The 24,283-nt window shown below is 38.7% G+C and overlaps 1 protein-coding gene across 9 annotated transcripts in view; it reads left to right on the forward strand.

The window, feature by feature from the left end:
- Window positions 1-24,283, forward strand: part of TBC1D1 (TBC1 domain family member 1) — a 107,393-nt gene that overhangs the window by 40,583 nt on the left and 42,527 nt on the right. For all 9 annotated transcript variants that reach the window (XM_065836394.2, XM_065836391.2, XM_065836395.2 and 6 more), the window contains 7 exons: window positions 9,582-10,115; window positions 13,169-13,258; window positions 17,010-17,114; window positions 17,718-17,850; window positions 19,288-19,379; window positions 21,371-21,481; window positions 23,955-24,083. In XM_065836394.2, coding sequence (XP_065692466.1) covers window positions 9,582-10,115; window positions 13,169-13,258; window positions 17,010-17,114; window positions 17,718-17,850; window positions 19,288-19,379; window positions 21,371-21,481; window positions 23,955-24,083 — 1,194 coding nt within the window. The remainder of the gene's footprint in view (window positions 1-9,581; window positions 10,116-13,168; window positions 13,259-17,009; window positions 17,115-17,717; window positions 17,851-19,287; window positions 19,380-21,370; window positions 21,482-23,954; window positions 24,084-24,283) is intronic.

Below are 24,283 nucleotides of genomic sequence, written 5' to 3' on the forward strand. Positions count from 1 at the left end.
CTAGATGATCACTGCTGCTCAGCTCAATTAGCAGCTCCTGCATAGGCCAGGTAATAGTGCTGAACTGAGATGACCAAAAGTTTGTTGGCCCAGGCTGCACATCTAGAGATCTACTATTGTAGGTCTGTAGTGAGTTTGGTAAAGGACATAAACATAAGGATTTTTGTCAGCAGGGAGAACCATCACGCAATTTTCACAATCTGGAAACACTGCTAAAATTTCTGGCTTCTTGTTCTTAGGTATTTCTGGGGTGGCACTTTGGCTTGGCTCTGGGATGGCTTTCAGGACTGATTCCATAGCTCCATTTGTCTTGACAGTGCCTTTTACCTATGTTTTGACAACTCTTCTCCATGTAGGAATGAATCTGCAGCTTTATCTAAAAAGGATAGTGACATCTTGGTTTTTATGTCAGGACATGCCAATTCACTATTGATCGTCAGCACAAGGAGCACGCTTGCCTGGCCTGGAGCAGCTAAAGTGACAAGAGAACAGCTGATGAAGATGCCAATGTTTAAATGAAGAAATGAAATCTGGTTAAGATGACCCAAAGGACAAACAAGTAACATGAGGTGTGAAGTGGTGATGTGTGGGATGGTACTGCAGGGCTGCTGGGAGCAAGACAGTGAGTCTGGAACCTGCTGATGTGTTCCTGTAGCCCATTATGGCATTTGCAATGAAATGCTGTTTTGCAGGCAATCTGTGAGTGAATGGCATGTTTTCCACACTGAATACATTCCTCTGAGTATATTGTTAGATAACTGGGATACCTATTGTCCCATCTGTTTTTCCTTTCTCTTCACTTTTCTAGCACAGTTATGTATTAATATTAGTGCAGGTGTAGTGGGTCTCTTACAGTGACTTTCAAAGGATTTATCAAATGACCACTCCCTAAAAACATATTTTTCCAAGCTTTTTCATACTTCTTGCAAGATTTTTGTCAAATACGGATCTGAAAGGAAGAATACAATACTGAGATGTTGATCTTTTTACCTGCTGTAAAATTTGAAGACAGCTTTATCTTTTAACAGGAGGGAAGCAGAGTCTAATTTATCTATCATCAGTGGGAACTGGAAACACTGAAGTTTTAGGACAATGATACTTGGCTCTTTGGAAGAAAAATTGGCAACTCCCCTAATGTGATCTGGCTATATCTTAATGGAGAGGATCTTGAGTAAACAGCTTGCTCTTCTTTTCTTTGCCTAACAACATTGTGTTGATAGCTTCCAGTAAATGCAAAATATTCTGAGGAAAACAATGTGGTTTGCACTGTCCTGTTAGTACTATAAAATGTGTATATATTCCTAAGACAACTATTCATGTAGGAATCAAAGGCTGGCAAACACCTGATATTCAAAGGAAGTTAATTTTCAGAAATAAATATGTTTGTTATTTGGGTCATTTACAATGTATTTTAGGAAAAAAAAGGACTACAAGCTAGTATCAACCACAAGTGTGGATTTCAAACACAAAACAAACAAACAAACAAAAAATCCCAACCAAAAGAAAAACCAAACAACAACGCAAAACCTGGTCTTCATCCTGAAAGCTCTCCAATGCCATGACTGTCTTTTTGCGTTTATAACTATCTCAGAATAGGCTTCCTTCTGTTTCTCCCCCTATAGCCTCCAACTCAGCCCCAGGCCTGTCTTAACCCTGTGAAGGGAGCTGCTTGCAATTCCACTTCCTTCTCCCAAAAAGAAGAATTCAATCTCTGTTCATAATGGATGAGCACAGATCCTTCTAGCTATTACTTTACAACAGTTATTGCCTCCTTGCGTGATAGTCATCTTGTAAAATATGAGCCAGGAATCTTGCAGGTATGACCAGCAACCACTGTTACGTCTTCAGGTGCTCTTTTCATTTCTGAAATTGTGTGAAAAGAAAATTTTGAAACAAAAGATGGACAAGATAACACTATGAAGATGTTATTGTGCTTTTGAAATACTTGTTGGATTGCTTTATTTCACATTTGTTGCTTGAAAGTTTATGGTACCAAATGGAGGAGCTGATGAAGCAAGATGAAAAGAAATGGTTTTGATTTTTGGGACAGGAGGGAGCTGGGGAAAAATGAATTAATGCACTCCATATGATAAGCCTTCCAGGTGCAGTGCTAATAGCCTTCCCAATAGTAGATTTTGTAGGAATGGCCGCTTCAGAGACAGTTGGGTGCTGCTGTGTTTAGAGCTGCACTAAAAGCCCACAGATGCCATCTATCAGCTCCAGTTTGGTTTTGGATGATGCATTTTCATGGGGAGGGGTCCAAAAGTAATCAGCAATCTGGGACATGGCAGTTTATTTATGGAGAGTAGCCAGGTATTGTTGTATTTTGGACTTCCAAGTAAGGTTATGTCTTGAGAGCATGTGAAAGAAAGTACATCAGCAGCATGATGTGTCTCTCTCGGGGCGGAAGCACCACCGCAGAATAGAACAGTTCAATTTCACTAGAACACCGAGTACAATTATGTTCTATTTCTGAGCTTGTTTACAATAATCTATAAACAGATTCTGCAAATATTTTTTTTTCAGAAAGGAAAGAAAACCTTTTTGTGCCTCTTTAAATTGCATGGAGTGCTCTTCAACTTGCATGACTTTGCAAAAAGTGCAGCCTTTTCAATCTAGCTAAGGAGTCATGAGGAAGGTTCTTGAGCTGAGATCTGTCTGTAATATTAAAAGGAATGTGATACTCTGAAAAGTGGCACACAGTACACGTGGCATCAGTCTGCATTACTTTGCAATCTTCTGGAGGCAGAACTTGGTCTGTGTGGGAGGTCTAGTCACCTTTATGGCTTTTTATGATAACATGTAAACTGTAGAAGTATATGTTGGCTATGCGGAGCTCCGCTCTCAGTACTTATTGTGTAACTCAGGCACCATGTTCCAGATCAAAAAGCACTGGATTTAAACAGATGGCTTTCTTCTGCCCCGCACAGAGTATCCTTTGAATTTTAGTGCACTCTTGTTCATCACCTTTTTACATACATCCCTGCAGAATTTAAGTCATAGGCCCATCACACTCGCTTATCCCATTCTCTGCATTATGCCCATTCAAACTGTGCCCATAAGTAGACACATGTACGATTGCTTTTCCTTTCATAGGTCTGTGGTGATATTGTTCAGCCACTTAGCTTTCCTTATCAAGGTTGACACGACATCTATATTGTCCGGTTTGCCAGTCCTTCCCAAGCAGCACATCTGTGGTGTGGTTAGCCCTGCTGGCCTGGCCACCCCTCCCAGCCCTCTGGCTCTGCTTGGACTTGTTCTCCTTCCTCAAAGCATACCCACAAGTTCTCCAGTTAAACCAGACACCTAGTACATTTTAGCTACTGGAGAAATGAGCTAGACCAACATGCACGGATGGTGAAGCTGCTGAGAGTGGCACAGTTCATAGTTTTTTCATGAGCAGCAAAGTTTTGGGTCATATGCATAGAGGCATGAAGTGATGGAGCAAAGGTGAGCTGTTTCTCCATGCACTCACTGATCTCAGGTACTTAGGGAGCTGGTGGTAAGAATCTCTCTTTGGCTCTACCTGTGGTGCGTTTCTTAAGCACAGAAAAACAGAAACTGCTGGGAGGTTGCAAAAGGTGGTTGTCATCCAGGGACTGGAGGAACTCTAAACTTTCTGCCTGTCTTTCTGAATTAAATATTTGTTTGAAAGTGGCATTGTAGGAAGAATAAAAGTCAACAAATAGCAAAGGAAGAAAGCTAATAATAAAAGTACTCCAAAGAACTGTTGATTAAGAGTCAAGGGGTGAAAATTTGGAAAACGAGAATTGAAGTTAATGACTGGAAAAAGCGAGACGTAGGAGGCTGTAGAGCAGTCTCCAAGGAAGATATAGAAGGAAAAAAAAACTGTGAAGACACTTGAGATAAGACTTGAATATAAAAAAAGGTCTTTCACTGAAATTAAAATAAACTTCAGAAGTTTGTTACTCTTTTCTACCTTGAATTTCTACTGATGCCAAAGTATAAGGAAATTCCATTGCTTTTAAAACTTTTTTTTTTTTTTTTTTTTCAGTGAGAGACTAAAGACTGTGGTTTCGTGCTCGAAGTTTTTAGTTCATTCTTTGGTAAAACTAGTGGGCAAGACTTCTCACAAAAGAAATCTCAGATGGTTGTGTCTTGCCCATCTTTTTCTGGCAACTATAGGTTTCCTGTTGAGCAGAGGAAGCTGAGGGATCTCCGTCACTGGGGTTGCTTGGAACTCAGCTGGATGTGACCCCCAGTGTCTCATCTAAGTTTGAAGTTGGATCTAACTTGAAAGTTTGCATTGCTTTATGCAGGGGGCTGCACCATCAGGGTCATTTCCAAATGAAAGTATTCTCTCATTCTTAAAGGAGAAATTATACAGTGTCTCAATTAAACAAACAAACAAAACCTCACTGAGATCCACAAAATAAAATCCATTAAATCCAAAAATGTCAAACTTGGAATCCATTGACTGGAGAAAACCATTCAAAAAAGGTAGTTGACCACTAGTATGGGTTTAGGGAGTGATAAGGACAGCAAGCATTGGTCTTTCTGTTATTACTACACAGCTCAAAAATTATTTTGCTGCTTTTCTACTACTTTTACAAAGTGTTCTGTGATCATAAATACTGTATTAGTGACAAAAATATTGTTGTCTGTTCTGATACAACTTGATGGCCTCTCCAAATGTAGCTGTGGACCCTATTTTTCCTGCAGCAGCACTGCCTAGTAAAATTGAGAAGGAAAGATATTAATAGCAAACAATACTTTAGACTTCTTGACATTTTACTGAGCCTGCTATGGTCAGGAAAAAAGGGCAAGTCAATACAGTTAAAAAGAATTCGAATAATGTGTCCTATGATACTTGAGTTAGGCAGGAAAAACTCACTTAATCAAAACATCTGCCTGTTTGAAGAGCTGTGTAAAGATTGTTAAAGCTCTATTCCAGCCAGGGTGCTGTAGGATCTTCTAAGGTTCAAGTCAAGATCTTATCATAATTGTTTCCAGTTTCCAAGCATTTATGTAGTCTGTTCTGTAGGATCTGTTATACATTGGCCTGTGTTATGTTAAAAAAACCCACCTGCTGCCTACTGCCTAGAAATAGTTAAGCCTGTGCTCAAGCCCTTCACTGACCCAAAGCTTTATGAAGGGTCTGGTACCTTTGTAGGTATGAAGACTGCGTAGCATTTAAAATCATCCTACTTTTTTTTCCTCTCTCTCTTTTTTGTTTTTGTTTTTGTTGTTGTGACCAGTCGATGTGTTAGCAGTTCCTCTCCTGTGACACGCTTTGCTTTCCTACCTACTGTTTATTACAGAAAGAGGGAATCTTTTTTTAGTCTGGTGTTATTTACCAAAAGGCGGCGGTTACATTCAGCTGTTACTGGGCTTTCTTCATTAAAATAGTTTCTCACTCTTTCTCAGATCCACTGACAAGCTAAAGACATTTGACATCTTATTGCATGCTTGTATGTAAACTTATAGGGTGATTTAGTTGCATGGGGAAAAAAGGGAACTGCCGTTTCTCTTTCTGTGAAGGCAAAGAGCCATTACTGTTCCTCAGATGCAGCAAACCTGTGTATGCTTAAAAATTATTGCCCTCTCGTTATTTCGTGCACAGTGTAGAAGCTGTAGCTGTTTATCTAGTAACAGATTAATGTGCACTAGGAAGCTCTAGGTTTGTGTTTCTGCTTGGTTATTTGAGAGTCAAGTCACAAGAATACTCAGCATTTCAGTTCCCTGCTTTGTCTCTGCAAAATAAACATTCTCATAATAGCAGAAATAAGATGGTATACTTAAAAAAAAAATTACAACAGTCCAGTGTTAGTTTTAATGGTTATATATATATAGATATGTATTCTGTACTCACTCTAAATGCAAAAACTTTTCCTAATACTTTTCAGTTGTAGCTTCTGTTCACCAGTCCTGTTTGACCCAGAGTGAGAGAGGAGAAGGTAATGTTCTGTGTTCAGTAGCTTCATCACTGCTTACGCTGCCGTTCTATACTTAGTTTTGTGGGTTTTAGGGAAATAATTTTAGATCATCAGCAGTTGTTTTTCTGATTACAGAAATAATCTTTATCCACTAATTACATGTTTATTCTGAGAAATGAGTCGGAAAACACTTCAGAATAGAAGTATGCTAGAAAAGAGAATTTTTGCAGCAGGAAGAAATCATACAATGTGTACAATAGTCTTTCCCCACTTAGCCAGTTCAGATTAGTAAACACAATTACCTGTGGGTTCGTATAGGAGATGTTAGTGTCTAAGTCACTGAGCTGAGACAGAATGGACCTCTGGAGGTCATCTAGTTCCAGCTCCCTGCTCAAAGCAGGGTCACCTGGAGCATGTTGCTCAGGGCTATATCCACTCAGAGTTTGCATATCAGCAAGGGTAGAGACTCTGTAACCTAAGAAAGACTTCTTCTTATATTCAGAAGGAACCCCAAAACCTTTAAAAAAACTCCAAGCAGCATTGACTTAATTCAGGAGCAACTTGATCCTTGCTGCTTTTTGATACAATATGAAGAGCCATAAAACCTGATTCATTTTACATCTTAATTGCTGGAGGTTTGTGAGTGCTCTGGTTACTGTTTGCGCACTGGCCTGCTTCTTAATCTGGAAAAATTCCAACCGTGGTTAATAAACAATTGCTAGGATGGAGCCTACATTGCTTGTTTTAATAATTTGAAATAATTATAATAAATTTATTTACATTTAATGGATTTTGTTTGCTTTCTCGCCTTTTTTTTTTAACCAATGTTTACTTGATCTCCTTGTACTCACCATCCAGGTCCGTTTGCTGAGGGAGCCAGGGTCAGAGAACACACAGGAGAGTGTGGATTCTTTGTTTCTAGATACTTGCATAAAAGGCCTGGAATAGTACAGGTAGATGAAAAGATCACAAGTCTTTATCAAGCCAAGAACGGTTCCAGGGAAATATGTATTTTATTTTTTTCTCATTCGTCATGGCATCTTGTCTTTACTAATGAGAAGAGATTAATGTTTAACATACGTAAGGGTCACAAGAAACCGAGGTGGTGATTTGCTGCTTCTGCTACAGCAATACTGTATCAATTGCCTGATCAGAAGTAATAAAATGGTATTAACAGGCTGTGAATTTTTTTAGATTAGCAAGCAGGAACAGAGGAGTCAGTGTTTTTCAATAAGTGAAGCATGGAAGCCAGCTGTTATTTATAAATAACATAATTCAGGCCTTAGCATGTGTGAAAATAAATAAATAAATACTCCCCTTAGTTTGCATCAGCAAGCCCACTAGGTCTCCTCAGACATGAAGTTTATTAACTGTTGCCAAGTCCTGTGAGATATAGTGTCTTTCTCCAACTACTGTCCATATGTGAAGTCCAGGCACTGATTAACAGCTCTTTTGTCAATTCCCAAGGTGTTTGATAACTAAAAACGTTTAAGAGATCAAATTCAATAACCATATATCTGTGATGGATTCCAAATAACCCTCGCAGCACCTGCACTGCTGGAAACTCAGCCTGTAGCCATCAGCAGGGGTGGTGCGAGGGGACCTTATCCCCAGCTGGGGGGTGGTGCTCCTTGCCTGGGTGAGCGCTCATGCTCCCGGCTGTGAGGACATGAGCCTTTTCTGGGAAATAACCTCATTTCTCTGCTGCCACCTCTGCAGCCCCAGCAAAAGCGGACGTGGGATCACAGGTCTCTGCGTGTGTTCTGGGCAACTCAGAAGTAAAATTGCCTGTGGCTGGTGAATCCAGACACTCCCACAAGAGTAAGATGTATTTATTAGAAAATGCTAAAGCAGTTGCAGCTTGAAATATGGGTAAAATAAAGGTTTATATGTCACTGTTATCCTGATATGTTGTGAGACTAGAAATTGGTTCTTTGAAGAACTATTAGATAAAAAAACCTGAGGTGAACCTTGAGCTCACTGTGGAGCAAATGTGTATCATTTGATGTAATAAAGATTCTTTCTACCCTTACGTTCTTCTTGTATATGATTAAAAAGTCAGGCACAACGTTGGCCAAGCCCAAGGCTTTCTGGCTGGTTCATGACACAGCTGAGATCAGGCTTCTGAAGTCATGACCTTGATTTTCTTACCTCCTCCCCATTGTCTTTGCTGGATGATTAACTGATGACTCGTGCTTTGCGCTGGAGGGTGAAGTAATGCTTCCTGAGTCATCTCATTTATTTATTTTGTAATCTGTTACTTATTATTTTAAGCCCACTAGCTATATGTGTGTGTATATCTGTCTACCTATCTATCCATATCTATATATATGTGTTTTCTTGTCTATAAAAAGAATCCTACTGAGATCTTTATGAGCACCCAGAATAGTGAAATTCAGTTTTCACTGTTCAGCCTTTTTTTTTTTCCTCTAAGTCTTCTGCTGTTTTCTGTGTTAGTTTATGTGTATTACTGCACTATGCCTAAGCATTAGGTGACCATAGAAATGTCTGGAAAAGACAGAGGTCATGTCTCCGAAGCATTCTTTAGGTTTAGGGGAGCCTTTTCTCATAGGGGAGATGGTTCTTCTGGGCTGCTGTTTATCTGCTGCTCCCAGACTACTTTTTATACTATCTGCAACCAAGGACTTGTAAGTAAGCTCACTCCAGCTGATGCTTGACAGAGGAAGTTTATTTTGTCAGGAAACTGGCACTCTTAGCATTGGTTTTTCTCAAAGTAATTTGGGGGAATTAAAAAGTTGGCAGAATTATCTTTTGTAATCACAGATGATGGCCCCACATTTGTTGTTATAGCAGCAGCGCATGCTGCAGAGGAACCTTAATCTCCGAGGGCAGTCAAAGCAGTGGCTTTACAGCATATGCATGTTCTTACCTTATAACCATATCAGAAACTGTGGGCATTTAGTGTTACTTTAAATATGTCACACGACAGTTTGGGCTTTCTTTAGAATACCAGCACCTATGGGCCAGAGCAGACTGCTCCCTCATACAGATATCCTGCAAGTGATACTGTGTATGGAAGTAGTATTTGAGAATGTCATCTAGGATACTAGAATAAAAATGAACATATAAAAGAATTAATATGTTTCTTTTAAAAGCATAGCTACTTGCAGTTTAAAAAACAAAAAACAAAACACCAAACTGCCATAACAATGTAGCATGCCATTATGAAGGTGAAAATAAATTTGCAAGACTCATTAATCTACATGGCATGAATGCTTGAATAAGAGAAGGGAGTGAAAAATAACAGATTAAATAACTTTCCTTATTAGTCTGTGGTTTCTGTTATGCTTTTTGAAGTATTTTTGTCTTTCATCTTGAGTTTGGATTTGTCATGTTACACTGGTTGCTTCAGGTGCAGACGTTTTACTGAGAACACGTGGCATTACAGGAGATGAAGCTCTTTTGAGAAAGTGTTGATGATGGTGAACTCCTGGCAGGGGGACAAATGAGCAGTTCATCTCGTCAGTGTTTAAATTCTATAATGTGTCTGTTGGACAAATACAAGATCACTTCAACTGGTCTTTCAGAAAACAAAACCAAACCAGCTATTTCAGAAAAATAACAGCAGGGAGCACCTCTTGGTATTGCAGCTTGTTTGTTATAAAACACTAGATGCTCATGTTATGGTTTTGTTTGTGTTCTTTTTTTCCCCCCTTCCTGTAGGTGCCTGAGATTATAAGCTCTATTCGACAAGCTGGAAAAATTGCTCGTCAAGAAGAGTTTCAGAATAACCTCTCGGATGTTGAAGACCCTTTTGCCAAAAAGTTTGAGGTGCTGTTTTGTGGACGAGTGACAGTGGCACATAAAAACGCACCTCCAGCACTCATAGATGAATGCATTGAGAAATTCAATCACGCAAGTTGTAAAAAAAAATCTGATTTCAACTCATCATCCCAACAACATGAAACTGCCAATAACTTCGGAGGCTTCTCTTTCAGCAACAAATTTCGGTCTGTCTTCCAGCCCTTGGTCAGTGAAGAGGAGGAGAAAAGGCCGATTAGGAAATCTTTTTCTCAGCCTGGGCTTCGTTCCTTTGCTTTTAAGAAGGATTATCAAGAGGGAAGCCATAGGAGTAACAGCTTTGTCAGGTCTTTTGAAGAAGATGCAATTTCACTGAACCTAAAAAGTCAACTGATCTGTGGACACAGTGTTGTGCAGCCAACAGACATTGCAGAAAACCGGACGATGTTGTTTATGGTAAAGCAAGATTTGCAGCTTTTGGTGACCTTTTCAGATCTTGGAGTTTGGAGTGGCAAACACCAAAAGAGATGTCTGACAGATGGCAGTTACTCTTTAATAACTTAATTGCAATTACCAGACCTTTATTTAAACTCACCTATTTCTCTAAAAAGCATTACCAGTCAGTGTAAATTTTTGTAGATAGTCAAAATAAGATGATATTAAAATAGCCTAAAACTACCTGAAACACTGGGCCGCTAAAGACAGCTTTTAGAAAGCTACAGCAAGTTAGTAGGTAGTTATACAATTACAAAATGGTATATACAATTACATTAGCTAGTAACAGCAGAAATAAATTTCCAGGTGAATGAGTTACCTGTAACTAAAGCTGAAGGACCAAACAATGACTGGGGGCTAGTAGACTTTATGTCCTATGCTGAGCAGCACAGTTCATGGAGGTGTTCCTGCTGCCAACGTATCTGTGTAATGATGGAGTAGTGTAGTAACTTCGTAGGCTACCCTATACCTGCCTCCACTCCCGTCCTGCTTTTGCATGGCTGGCTGTTGTGGTTTAACCCCTCAGGCAGCCACACACTATCCCAGCCCAAACCAAGACACTAGGATTGCCTTTGCCTTGGTAGAGGAGCAGCAAAAGTAATTTTCAAGACCTGAGAAACAAGTAAGGAATGTGTTATTTGCTCCTCTTATAATCCTTATGATGGTTAAGTTATAAAACATATTTTATATATCTGGTATTTTATGAACATAATGCAAACTTGGAGCTGCTGTTATGATAGCTGGCTGTCATAACGTCATCTTGGATCTGTCAGCTACTGTTGAGGCCGGAGTTTTTAAGGACAGTAACAGAGTGGAGTGAGTGCAGTTACAGCAGGTTTTTTGGAGGAGGGAAAGAGAAGTGCTGCTTTAAGAAGGATCGCCAAAGTGTTATGTTTGTAAAAAGTAGCACACAGAAAAAGGTGTCGTTAGCTGTACCTGATTTAAAACTTCTGGTTTAGTTGTGACAGGCTGGCATCAGAGACAGAAGTGGAAGAAGGTGGAGAGAAATTTTGCGCTCCATTAAAAACAATTCCATGTTTACCTTCTTCCCTTGAGCACATTTCACACAGAAAATATAGACTCCCTTTATAATAATGTCTGATTTTTAAACAAATCCTGACTCCATTATTAGAGATCTGGAGATTATAGATGGACTGCTTAGGTCCAGTTCCTCTTACTCCAGTGAGTGCATTTTTAATTTATATTAAATAGATGCAGCAGTTCTCAAAGATGCAAATAGTTTGAGCCTGGATATATCAGTCACCTGCTGACAGGCTCATTTCCAAGTTGTGAGACTCTGCTGATCTGGCTTTCTGTCTTGTGTTCCTCTTTGCCTGGGAAAATACTGTTTAGTTTGCACAGTTGTATTATTTTGCCATTCAGCTGAATATAAGGGAGTAAAGTAACAGTGGTTTGTGCCTCCAGTATTATCCACAAGCTGGCAGCTCGTGGCAGAGCCAAGGTTGTTGGTTGTCCATCCCCCACATTCAGCAGGTTTGAGTGATGGTAGCTCTGGAGTGTGCACAGCTCTGCACTTGGCTCATCAGTTTGTGTGTGGCTGCATGGGAAATGCTAAAAAGGAACTTTATATCCACAGGAAAAAAAAGTTTGTATTTTCTTAATTAAAGTTCTTACTGGATTTTCTCCAGGACTGCAGCAGAGGTTGGAATTATCTGCTGACTCTCCTGGTTTTGGTAAATCTTCCTGAAGAACTGCTTTCCTAGCAATTTCTTGGGATTTTAATTTTTTAATTTTTTAGGCTTTTTTCATGACTGTATTTCATGGTGGGGGGAGTGGTGTGTATTTCCCACCCCTCTTGTTTAGTTGCCTTCAGATGATCCCTCCTGCCTTAGGACCATGTGTGGAAGGAGTGTGTAGGGCTGAGCTAAGAAGGAGCCTCTTGCTGCAAGGGGGGAAGGCAGCAGCGAGCAGGAGGCAGCTGCCAAGTAGGTGTTGGAAGGAATAAGTCCATGAACATGTGGGAGGTCAGCCCCAGGGACTGTACAAAGAAACTAGCAGAGAGTTGGGGAAAATCATTGTGACCAGTTGCAGTGAAAGAAGAGGTGAAAGGTGAAACAACAGGACCATTTTTAGACACACAGATGTGGCACATCTCACTTGACCCATTTACACAGAGGATTGCCCTCTTCCCCCTTCCTTAAGAAATGATAGGTAGATTAGTGCTGCTGATGTTTTTATGTGCATCTTATGGGATTTGGTAGTGGCTGAAGCTTCAGTAGCTGTGTCTAAGTCATGCTTATAAATGTACCCAGATTCTACTCATCTTCCCTAAAATCTGATATGAGACTTGTCCTAAGCAGACTTTCTGATGTGCTAGAAACTATGAGGAATTTAAAATTTAACTGTTAAAATGTTACAAAGAGATTGCCAGAAGCTGAAAAATTGAAAGCAAGGCTTTCATTTTAAAAATGCCCTTTGTCCATCAAAAGTTGGAGCAGCAGCTTGGGTCACTGCTGTACAATTGGCCTACAGAAGATAGACTCCTGTATAAGCCCCTTGTTATAGTTTGAGTTAAAGTCTTTAAATTAAATGTTCTGTGTGTCTTAAATAAATAAAACCCTAAAAAATAATTAAGTGGAATACAGGTAGAGACACACATTGGTTTTATATTTTAGGACAATTTAATTAAGTAGCTTTTGGGAATGTGGTATGTGTCCAGTTCAGCAGAAAACAAGAAGAGGGAGTGTGAGTATATTTTCTCAGTGCAAAGTTACTTGTGGTGTAACATTGCTCTTATCTAATTAAACACTATTCTCAGTCTCTTGTATCAAATATGAAACTAAATCTCAGTGCAGTAATGTGCAACACACTGAATACCAAAACAATGTTGTTTCAGTATTTTCTTCTGGTAATAATATAATAATTGGTCTAAAAATACAGGTAGAAAAAAGAAAAAAAAAAAGAGATTTATGTCCAGGAGACATTTTTATAATGAGACAAAGGCAGTGTAATGTTACTTGTTATCATCTTGCTATTTATTTTGCTTTTTTTAGATTGGCCAGTCTGAAGTTTACCTTATCAGTCCTGACACAAAGAAAGTAGCAATTGAAAAAAGCTTTAAAGAAATATCCTTTTGTTCTCAGGTAAGATTGCAGTGTTTTCTTTCTCTCTTTTTTTTCTTTTTTGTTGTTGTTTAAATCTTGTCCAGTTGAGAATGTTCATGTACTCCTCTCTCCAAGCATTTCATGTGGATTCTCACTTCAGTGATTTCAGTAATTGCTATTGACCAGTTGCTAGTTAATCAGTAATTTTGTAAAACCATCATGATTTTCTCATGTTTTGCATCGTAATTCCTGAGATAAGGACTTGCTTCTGTGTGCAGTGGATGAATAACACGAGCTAGAAGCAACTCCATGGTCAGCTCTGGTTTGAGATTTCAGTAGGCGAGATTCACAGCAAATCTGGGATTATTTGAGCCGTATTTTTCAAAAAGTGATACTGAAAGGAAATAAACAATACATAAGACTTCTCTAAAAATACTTAAAAAATACATTTTTTTTTTTCAAGAGTGTAAGTTGCATGTGTGTGAAAGAGGACAACCCTCTGCCACACTGAGACAGTGTGTGTGATGCACTGAGAGCAAGCGCACTTCAGAGCCACCTCATTCCCTATTAATCCCTGTTTCTTATGCTGCAGAGTTTCCTTCCCTGTCCTTCTGCATCTCATTTTCGTGGTTCTGACTTTGATTTTGCGTGGGTTATGTGAGGGTGGGATTTATCTAATGACTCAACTTCGAGTGGTGATGTTTTGAAAGAGATGCAGTTTACACATGTGAAGATGACACAGGCATGTAATTCATACTCAGCTACTGCTGCGGCTCAGCGGTGTGGGGACAGAAGTGTTGCGGTCAGAGCAAGGCCATGGGACAGAACTCTCCTTGGAGTGTTGCTCAAATGTCAACCTGCAGACTCAAACAGCTGCTGATAAAGACATTTCGTAGACCAGTTGCTTTCATTAACTAACGAGTGTCATGACATAGGGATTTGTCTTTCCCTACCTATTTTCTGTCCTGTAGGGCTTTAGCTGTATTTAGTTTGTCTGTGTACCAGATGTGATTCGGTTGAAGTGAATGGGGAAATTGAATTTAATTCATTAAACTGGAATAGAGTCCTTAGAAAACATTTAATTCCTTTAAAGCCTGTTATAGATCATTTTAGTTAAACTCTCTGAGAAATTAACTTGAACTAAGATTATATAAATAAACTTTTATTTATTGAGGAATGGATGATCCCGCTAGTTTAACTAGAAATTCACCTTGAATTAAACCAGTGCAATGCTTGTTTGTACTATGAGGCTTGGGTGGGAGTAAGATATGGTATAGCAGGATGTGAATTTTGTCATTCTTTCTTGCACTAGGAACTGTTCTGCACTTGCGTTAACTTGCATACTGCAGGCCTACTCAGTGCATCACAGTCTTAGTGATATTGGGGCAAAACTTTTTTTGTTTACACTAGGTCTGTTTATCCATTTTTAAATACAAGGAATATCATTTGATGTGATTTGCTTCTAGCTTTTTGGATTTTTATTTATTTTTCATAAATGACTTTGTTTTTTAATTTGATGTGAATAGCTTTCATCACGAAGTATACAGGTAGCTGTTCTGAAAATTTTGGAGTAAACCTACGTATTACAGTTTGCGTTCTGTCACATCAAGAGCTTCGAAGAGAACTTCCAAATTGAAGAGAAATCTTTATCCCCATGTTTCCTTAGACCATCTCCTTAGCCAGGAGCGAGTTAGCTGTAGACTTGGTGACATGCCCTGAAGGTCAGCAGCTGGTTGTGCTCCTCAGAGCAGAGGGAGTGAGAGTCTCCTTGAATTCTCCCCTCCTGTCTGAAGAATGTGTTGCTGGGCAGATGTTGCATCAGTTGGGCAGATGTTGGTATTGGGGTACTGAGGGCTTTTCCCTCAAGTATGCACATTTGAGACGACTTGACAGAATGATCTTATGGACTCATTTTGATCATACAAGAATTTTAATAATATTTTCTTGAGGGCACTAGAATTAAATTATAAGGGAGAACAGAATCAATACCCAATTTCCAGAATACCTGATCCATCACCAAGATAGTATAATGGTAGAAAGCAGCGAGTAGCCCAGGGGCACACATCTGCATTAGCTAATCTGAAACAGCTGAGAGCACTTGTCACCTCCTGGTACCTCACAGTTTTATGACAGGGCCATCATCCCAGCTGGGCTCTCTCCACCATCGCAGTTGGGTTTTCAGGAAAAGAAATGAGCTTTCAGAAGAAGAAGAATGGGTTGTGGGGTTAGAAAGGGGGCCTGGTGTGTTCTGTATATGTCTGTGATGTGGGTGATGGTGGGAGAGAGTCTGCAGGTTGTGTCACCTTGTTATTGCTTTATTACCAACCTGCCTCCTAAAATTACCTACCTGCCTCCTAAACCTGGACACACACACACACACAGAATGTTAGGGATTGGAAGGGACCTCAAAAGATCATCTAGTCCAGTCCCCCTGCCGGAGCACAACAGAGCTGGAGTTGGAGAAGTTGTGGGCTTTACTTCATGTGAATGTGCTTCTGATCTTTTTGTTCTCATGTCATGTTAGTGCCTGATGTTTGTGTAATAAACCCTTTGTGCTTATGTGTAGTTGTCACACTCCTACAAACCAGGTATCTTCATACACATTAATGTATTTTCCTTCATTTAGCTGGCATGCTCTGAAGGTTTATTGTTAGTATTTCGAACTAAGACAACATTGTTCAGATTGCTTCAGGATATCTGATGCTATAAGGTGTTCTTTTTTGGGACACCTGGCCATTCTGTTTTATGGAAGTGTTTGCATTTTATGGTGAAGTGCTTTTTAAACTTTTTTTCTTCATGATAAAAAGAGAAAGAGAATATTCAGTGATTCTTCCTTTGTTATCAAGGACAAGGAAAAAACAAACAAGTCCTGCTTTGCATCTTTGGCTTGTTTAAATTTTGCTGGAATTTCTCTTTTACTGTGATTCAGCATTATGATTTTAGATACAACAGTTTATTGACTCTCTTTACTTGTACCATGACAGCTACAAGGCAGTAAACTGCTGCTGAGTGTAAACAGGCTCTACCACTGTGCATGTAATTCATCATCATAACTTTGGGGTTTTTTACCAAGAAGGGTGCACTGAGAAGACATGCACTGGGGTCACCGAACTCCACTCATCTGAAAGCCTCTTCATAAAATAAAAAAATTCCCAGCAATTAAAAAACCTTCTTGGGATTTTACCAGGATGTACTGTTTATCTACTGTTGCAAGTAGATTGTGCCTCCTGAATTTGCCTGCCTTTTAGGAGAAATAAACATTTCCATAAGTGATATGCAAGTAATATATTTATCCGCTTCCATTTTTTAACTACCCAACCTTCTCTTTAGATGAAAAAAGAAAAAAAAAAAGATTGATCTGTTTTTCGGTATTGCTTTGATTTGCTCTTCACAAATGTAAAGCAATTGTTGATTGGTTAAGCAAACAAGAAGAAAAACAGAGTGAACTTTTTATACTGCTATTTCAAATATTGAGTAAAATACATTTTGAATATTATTTCTTCATCCCTGTAAGTGTTGGATCTAGTAGAATTCAGTTATTAAAAAAAACAAACCCAACAACAACAAAACCCACAACCAACAACCTCTCACTTAAGTGAAATTTAAAAGATTAATGAAGTAATAGGTTCTAAAACAAAATAGATTTTTAATGACCACATGACTTTAATGTAGCGGAACAGGGATATGTGACCTAAATGTAATGCTGCTGGGAGTTTTGTGCTTTTGTTATTGGAAAAAATGCAGGTACAAAACATTGAAAGTAAATACGACTGCTTTGTTACTGTGCTAGGGAATTAGACATGTGGATCACTTTGGATTCATCTGCAGAGAGTCTTCAGAAAGCGGAGGCTTCCACTTTGTTTGCTACGTGTTTCAGTGTACAGATGAAGCACTGGTAAGTGAAAGAAAAGAAGAACCTAATAGAATCTTAGACCCTAAAAGTCTTCTGTTCCTTCATGTTCTTTATTTTGATGAATGTCTTCAAATCCTGCTCCACTCAGAAACATCTTTATTTTAAAAATGTAACTAACATAGATAGCAGTCTGCATTTGTTCTGAAAGCAGAAGTTAAAATCCAATATAACTTCCTTTCATTGCATGAACTAAGTTAGACTGTATGTCTCCTTTTTTTGGAAGGTTTTTTTGTATTGCACCTTTTAAGACAATGAGGACTACACTACTGTGCTCTAGGTCAGGCTAGTGCATCACAATGGTAGTAAGCTTTTTTTATCACAGACAAGAAAAAGTTTCTAGAGAGAGGTAGTATCTCTTATTAGACCACAGTAATAAAATTGGGTGACCTGGAAGATAGGGCTTTGCAAAGAGTTTTGTATTGTTTGTGTGTTTGTGTGCAGATATTGCACAGGAAGATATTTTCTTTTTAATCTGAACCACATTCCCCAACCAGTAGCACCATCATTCTGTTGTGTCTGTGTTAAGGAAAACAGACAGTCAGTGGAGGAGTGAAAATCTGTTCTTTTGCACTCGTTTCTTTTCAGGTTGATGAAATCATGATGACGCTGAAACAGGCTTTCACCGCAGCTGCTGTGCAACAGACTTCCAAGGCACAGCCCCAGCTCTGCGAAGGGTGTCCTATGCAAAGCTTGCACAAACTCTGTGAAAAGATAGAAGGTGGGGTTTAAAGAACTTTCTGGTCAAATATTTTTTTTAACACTTTTATTAGGGAACAGTCTTACATGTGGAACTCATAATGGAATAAATGCTTAAAAAGAGCCTGGGACTTGGGATGAAGGGTTGGAAGCCAGTTTATTTAAAGTTTTGTTTAGAGGACTGCAATGTAAACTTATCTGTAAGGTAATAAGAATTTTTTATCAAAAGTTAAACTCCTTTCTTGTCTTTGAGGTGACTTTTTGAAAACTAATTAAGAGTCTAAATATTACTGAATTGCAGCTAGCTTGACTCTATTAGCCTTATAAATGCAGATGATTGTAGAGGGGGAACTTGTGAAGAATATATGCTGCAATAGCTGTGATCTGCTCTCCTGCTGAATCCACTTAGATACTGACATTATGTTACCACTACACATGAACTGAACACTGAGCTTCTCATATGTGTGTTTGTGGTGTTGATTTATGCTACTTCATGAAAATGCAGCAGTTAGAATTGTAGTCGTTTAACAGAAAACAAGTTCAAGACTCAAAAACTTCCTTGCATTTCAGCAAATTTCACAGTTGTGTTTTGTTCATTTAAGCAATGTCTGGGGTGAATAAAGGGCAACAACAGCTTGTCAGAGCACGTGACAGTAGCTTATTGGACTAAAACCTATCTAGTATTAATTTGATGAAACTGGAGAACTTCCAAAACTACTTTTCATTCTGTTTTGAACTTCAGCTAGCTATGATTTTTGAGAAATTTCTTGAAGGCAAATGATTCTTAATGCCTTTAATCATGCCATATGGTTAGTCATAGCGTCTGCATCTGAAGAAGTGCCATGATCAGAAACTGAAGTACAAAATACTGTTGATGGTTTGCTGTTTTTCCACAGAAAATAGAGGAAAGGAATTTAATCCAGGATGAGAGCAGAAAAAAATAATCTGAACAAGAGGGTAGTCTGCTTTAGACTGTCAGTGAATGCTTTCAGTAAGAGGCAAAGCAAGAACTTCACTAGCATGCAGTAAATTTACTCTCTTTCAGAAGAGGCCCAGGCATACAAATTGGAAAAAAATCAATGGAAATTATATTTACACCATAAGCAAAATCCAAGTAGTACTGCGTAAAACACCAGCAATGCAGTCTACTAAAATGCAGTAGATTGTGGGTTTATTTTATCTTGTGTGATAATGGAATTGTCAGCTAAGAGTATAATCCTGGTCTGTGCTCAGTAAATCTCCTCGTTGCAGAGTTCATGTCCCTCATTTTAAAGACATGAGTTCAGTAGTAGCTTTAAATTAACCTAGAGTTCTCTCTAGTGCCCTGTTATGCAATCAATGCAAAGGGTCAGCTCAAATAACTGACGAGCTTTGGCTTAAATTTTGTGCATATTTATGTGATTGATTAATTCTGACAAATTTGACTCTGGGATTTGTTCTTTTTTGTTCCTCTTGGTAGGATTACACCCCTCTAAGACCAAACTAGAACTACAAAAGCATCTAACAACACTTAATAGCCAGGAGCAGGCCTCTGTTTTTGAAGAGGTTAAGGTAAGCTCTTTGTTCCATCCAAGGTTTTAAAGTGATTTATGGATTTTGCTAACATTAGTGTGAAGCACCAAAATTACTTTCATTTTTTTGTAAATTATTCATTATCTTTATTTAGTAGACTGTTAATCATCTTGTGCTTTAATTTCAATATCATAATTTTTGTAGGGCAGTTTAAAACTTTGTCTTTTGATGAAAATGGCTTGTTATACTAATTTTTCTTTCCCTAATACTACTTGTTTCCCATGAAAATGTTGACTTCTCCCTTAGTAAAACTGCACACATTTTTTGTGGAGGAAGGCAGTAACTTGTACTGTGAGAACAATTCAACATTCAACATTTTGACCAAAACAAATTACTGTAACATTCCCAGATCAGAAAATGTCCCGCCTAGAATTTATCCTAGAGCTGAATACTTGTCAAACTAACTAAAAAAGCTCAAGTTTCTATCTTCTGACTGAAATCTATTTTAGCACGGAGGAAAACACAGCTGGATTTCAGACAGATGATGAACATTGTAGGAAATGTTATTGTGCTTGGCACACTACCGAAGATTAGGAAATTTCAGACTTATAAAAAAATCATGTTTCCTTCCTCTCTTGAGTCATTTCAGTCTCTGTGCGTTTCCATGTGCCAGTTTATCATCCAATACCAGTACCAAATTTGGAAGTTGTTCTGTGAGAGTGATTCCATGAGCTAAGTAATATCTTAGTGTACAGCAGCTAGCTGGCACTGTTGCCTTTTAGTATTCTGCGTACATTTTAACAGTCTAAAGCTTGTAGTAGTCACAGGAAACTGTTAATTGCTTCTGGTGAGAGTCTGCAAACAACTTGGTAAAACCAAGGGTAAAGTACATCTCTCCTGCCCATCTTTATCAGCTGATTTGTTGAGTTGGACTGCCTGAAGCTTTAGTTGTCACATTCTTACAGCTCCATATGTTGTAACCATGATCTGCATTTTTAGACAACTTTTTCTCTATGGATATTTTGATTAATTTGATGTGCTACCCTGGCATTAGCTAATTCATACTGTATCCTCTGCATTGCATCAATAGGCTTAAGACAGTATATCCTTTTCAAAAGTTTGATTTCTGGGATCAAATTCTATGATAAATTGTTTCAAAAACATTTTCTCTTACAATAATTCAGATCTAAATAGAATGCAGCAGAGACAAATATGTTCACCTTGTGCATGGATTTTTAAAAGACCTGTGTCATTTTCCAAAAATGAAGTGTCCAGTGAGAAGGATTTCTAGGAGAAGGGTTGTACATCATCCAGGGATACCTTATAGCAACCTTCCAGCACCTAAAGGGGACCTACAAGGAAGCTGGAGAGGGACTTTTTCAAGGGCTTGTAGTGACAGGGCAAGGGGTAATGGCTTTGAACTGAAAGAGGGTAGTTTGAGATTAGATATAAGAAAGAATTTCTTCACCGTGAGGGTGGTGAGGCACTGGAACAGGCTCCCAGAGAAGCTGTGGATGTCCCATCCCTGGAAGTGTTCAAGGCCAGGCTGGACGGGGCTTTGAGCAACCTGGTCTGGTGAAAGGTGTCTCGGCCTGTGGCAGAATTGAAACTAGAGGGTCTCTTAAGGTCCCTTCCAACCCAAACCATTTTATGATCGTAACTGCAAGACAGCGCTTCGTGTGTGCTACACACTCAGAACTGCAGTATTTTGGGGTTTGTTACATCAGAGGCAAATTGGCAAAAATATTTTTTAAAGTCTCTATTTGCTTGTGGCAATTTGATACCTCTACAGTTGTCCTTTGTCTTTCATGTCAGTTCTGTCATGGATGAAGTGAGGTCGTTTCTCTGGCGGTGTGGCTCCTTGCCTGGGACACTGGTGTCCTCTGGTGGACTGGAGTGGTAGCATTAACTAAGTTACAAATTGTTCTTACACTAACAATGTATTGACACTGACAAAATGAGAAAAGTAAATATTTGCTAACTGTTCTACAAATGTATAATTACTCTGCTTGTGGTGTTTTCAATTAAAGAAATTAAGACCAAGAAATGATCAAAAAGAGAATGAGTTGGTTATCTCTGTTTTGAGAAACATGTATGAAGAGAAACAGAAGGATCATGTTCATGTTGGCGAAGCAAAACAGGTAAGTAGTTGTTCAGTTTTAGTTCATGTAAAGAGGATGCAGGAAAACGTCTTCCATTGCATTTTTATATCTTTTCAAAGGCAAATTTCCATCCCTGGTATTTTAGAACTTCACATTGTAGAACCAGGTGAACACTGGTTTTGCTTACGACTCATAGGCTGTCATGCACCAAAACAGACATATCTCAGATTTTGAGGTGTTTGGTACAGTCTGATTTCAGGCCTAGCACACAGAGATGCAGACAAGGTAGACCACTAGTTTGGTTGTTTCTTTCTTCTCTCTACAATGACAATTCAATGTATGTGAGGGAATATATAATGAATTTGTAATTGCGCTCTGCCAGCCTGTGACATTTGCCATCCTGCTGTCTGTGTGAGTCAGTGTCCTGACAACACGTTGAATTTGGTCCTTGATAAAGACGTTTGCATTTATTCAATAGCTGGAAGTTATTTCTTGTGTGCAAACCACCATTTGAAGTGGTGTCAAGGAGGAGTAGCTGAGGAGGATTGCTGCTGAAACAGCAGCAAAGACCGTCATCACCTTCTAAAGAGTTGAGCTGCCTTTCATTCTGCATCAGATTGCATCAGTGCTGTTTAACTGGCTATTTTTACAGCACAGTTAAAAACAGGATTAATGATTTTGGATGTTGTGGTGAGTGAGACACCTTGAGGAGGTCTGTATTTAAAAGATGATCAGCACCCAGTCTCTGGAAACTTCCAGTTCCAATTACTAGACCCTATTAAAAATCTTGGCTGTCACACCACTGCTGGCTGGTAGTTCCATTGTGATGACTGCTGTTGGCCATCTGCGATATTAACTAGCAAATGAATATATGGGGAGTGATCAGACCTCTGAAGAAACTGGGGAAATAGCAGCAAGACTTCATGTACTATTTGTTCACTCTGTTAATCTCTTCTTCTTTATGGTTTACTGACTAATTATTGAACTCCCTGAGGAAGCAGAAAGAAAATTTGCATATTTCATTCTCTGATTTCTTGTCTTGGGCATCTCGCTAGAACTATGTTTTCAAGAAAAAAGCATTGTTGTTATATCATGACAGGAAGAAACACTGCCTGATGTCCTCTGTCATCATACCTGAAATGTTTTATTGGATCTAATGCCAGCTGATTATCAAATAGTTGTCAGTCACAAATGGCTTGGAAATAGGAATATATGAAACTAGATAATATCTTAATATGTCTTCAATGTGACTTGAAAATTCCTAAGGCCAGCTGCAGTCTGTTAGTTCAGTTCCTGGAACTAAAATTGGTTAATCTGACATTTGCAAAGATGCCAGTCCTTTAAGAATAGAGTTGACTTGCCCTCAGTCCTTCATTTGTCTTATCATAACATTTTATATTTACTCTGATAATTTATCTCCAAAGCTGTGTAACAGCAGATACCTTTGAACGTGTACTCTGTCAGTGTTATTGTCTTGGGAATCATTAACCCATGACATCCTGATCTGCCTGCTCCCTTCTTTTCCACATAGGTATTCACTTCCTTGTTTTTCATCACTTTAAAAAAAAATATTTAAATTGGGAAAGGAAAAAAACTAGTACATGGGTCTTATTTAACAAAAATTACATTCAAAGTAAGTGTATTTCCTTAAGAACATAATAGCATGTAGCATCTGGTTTGCCCTTTGAGGATGAGTGAAGGTAAAAAGAAAATACAGAAGCCTGTGACTTTGTTATACTGGAAATAGGGTGCTTTAAAATCTACACAGGGCTATTTGGTGATGATGTGCTATTCGGCTTCCCACGTACTAACAGTTACATAGATTAAGCATTCAGAAGTGGGCTACGGTGCCTGGCAGCCTTAAGATGAACCCCCAAAAATAACACTGAAAACCATGCTCTGGTTTCTACTGCAGGTGTTAGGTTTGGATGGTAATTTTTGTATTGTAGTGTCATTTTTGTATTCAATACACTAGTCTCACAAGCACTAAATATGGACTGAAGTGTTTATTTACAAAGCAAAACTCTCAATAGACTGTTAGCTTTAAGTTGGAAGTGTTTCTATTAGTGAATATATTTCTGGCCCTCAGCCCCATTTGAATGAAGACACTTGAGAGTTCTTGTTGATCATGAGCTTCACCAATTTTGATTAATGACTTGGCTGGAGAAATAAATCCATGAGAAATCTCTGATCTGTTACACTTAAACATTTAGAATTTGTACAACTGTACTTTGGCATTAAAGAAAATTTGTCCACATAGCAAAAAATCCCTATCAAAATGGCAATTCTTCTGAAGGATGCTACTACACTCAACATGTTTCCTCTAAGAGATTTCCTGGTCTTAGGATAGTTTGTTAAACTTCAATATAAGTGTCAGTAGAGAAAAAGGCATGAAAAGACAAGGACACCAGGAGAAAGTATTAATTCAGGTTACAGAAGTGTTCAGACTGTTCCCTGAGATTCTGCTCCAGGATGTTGAGTATTTCACATTTATGTTTTTAAACACTTTCAGACTTCACAGCCCCCTGCTGAGAATGCCATCAATGAGGTGCCCAGCAGTGCTCCCAGATTCAGATTAGATATGTTAAAAAACAAAGCAAAAAGATCTCTGACAGAATCATTTGAAAGTATTTTATCACGTGTAAGTATCTTCATGTTTATTGCCTCTGAACATAATTTAATTGTTTTATTTATTGGAATGATAGAACATATTTGTTATCCTTCCAGGTTGTAGCCAAGTGGTTGTTAAAGCCACAGTGACAAAAATGTTCGAGTGTACATGGTAGAAGGAGACAAAAGAAAGCGTGCCTTTGGTAGAGAGAATGCCAAGTCCTGGAAGAA

Source organism: Patagioenas fasciata, chromosome 4 (assembly GCF_037038585.1).
Source record: "Patagioenas fasciata isolate bPatFas1 chromosome 4, bPatFas1.hap1, whole genome shotgun sequence".
Classification (NCBI taxonomy): domain Eukaryota; kingdom Metazoa; phylum Chordata; class Aves; order Columbiformes; family Columbidae; genus Patagioenas; species Patagioenas fasciata.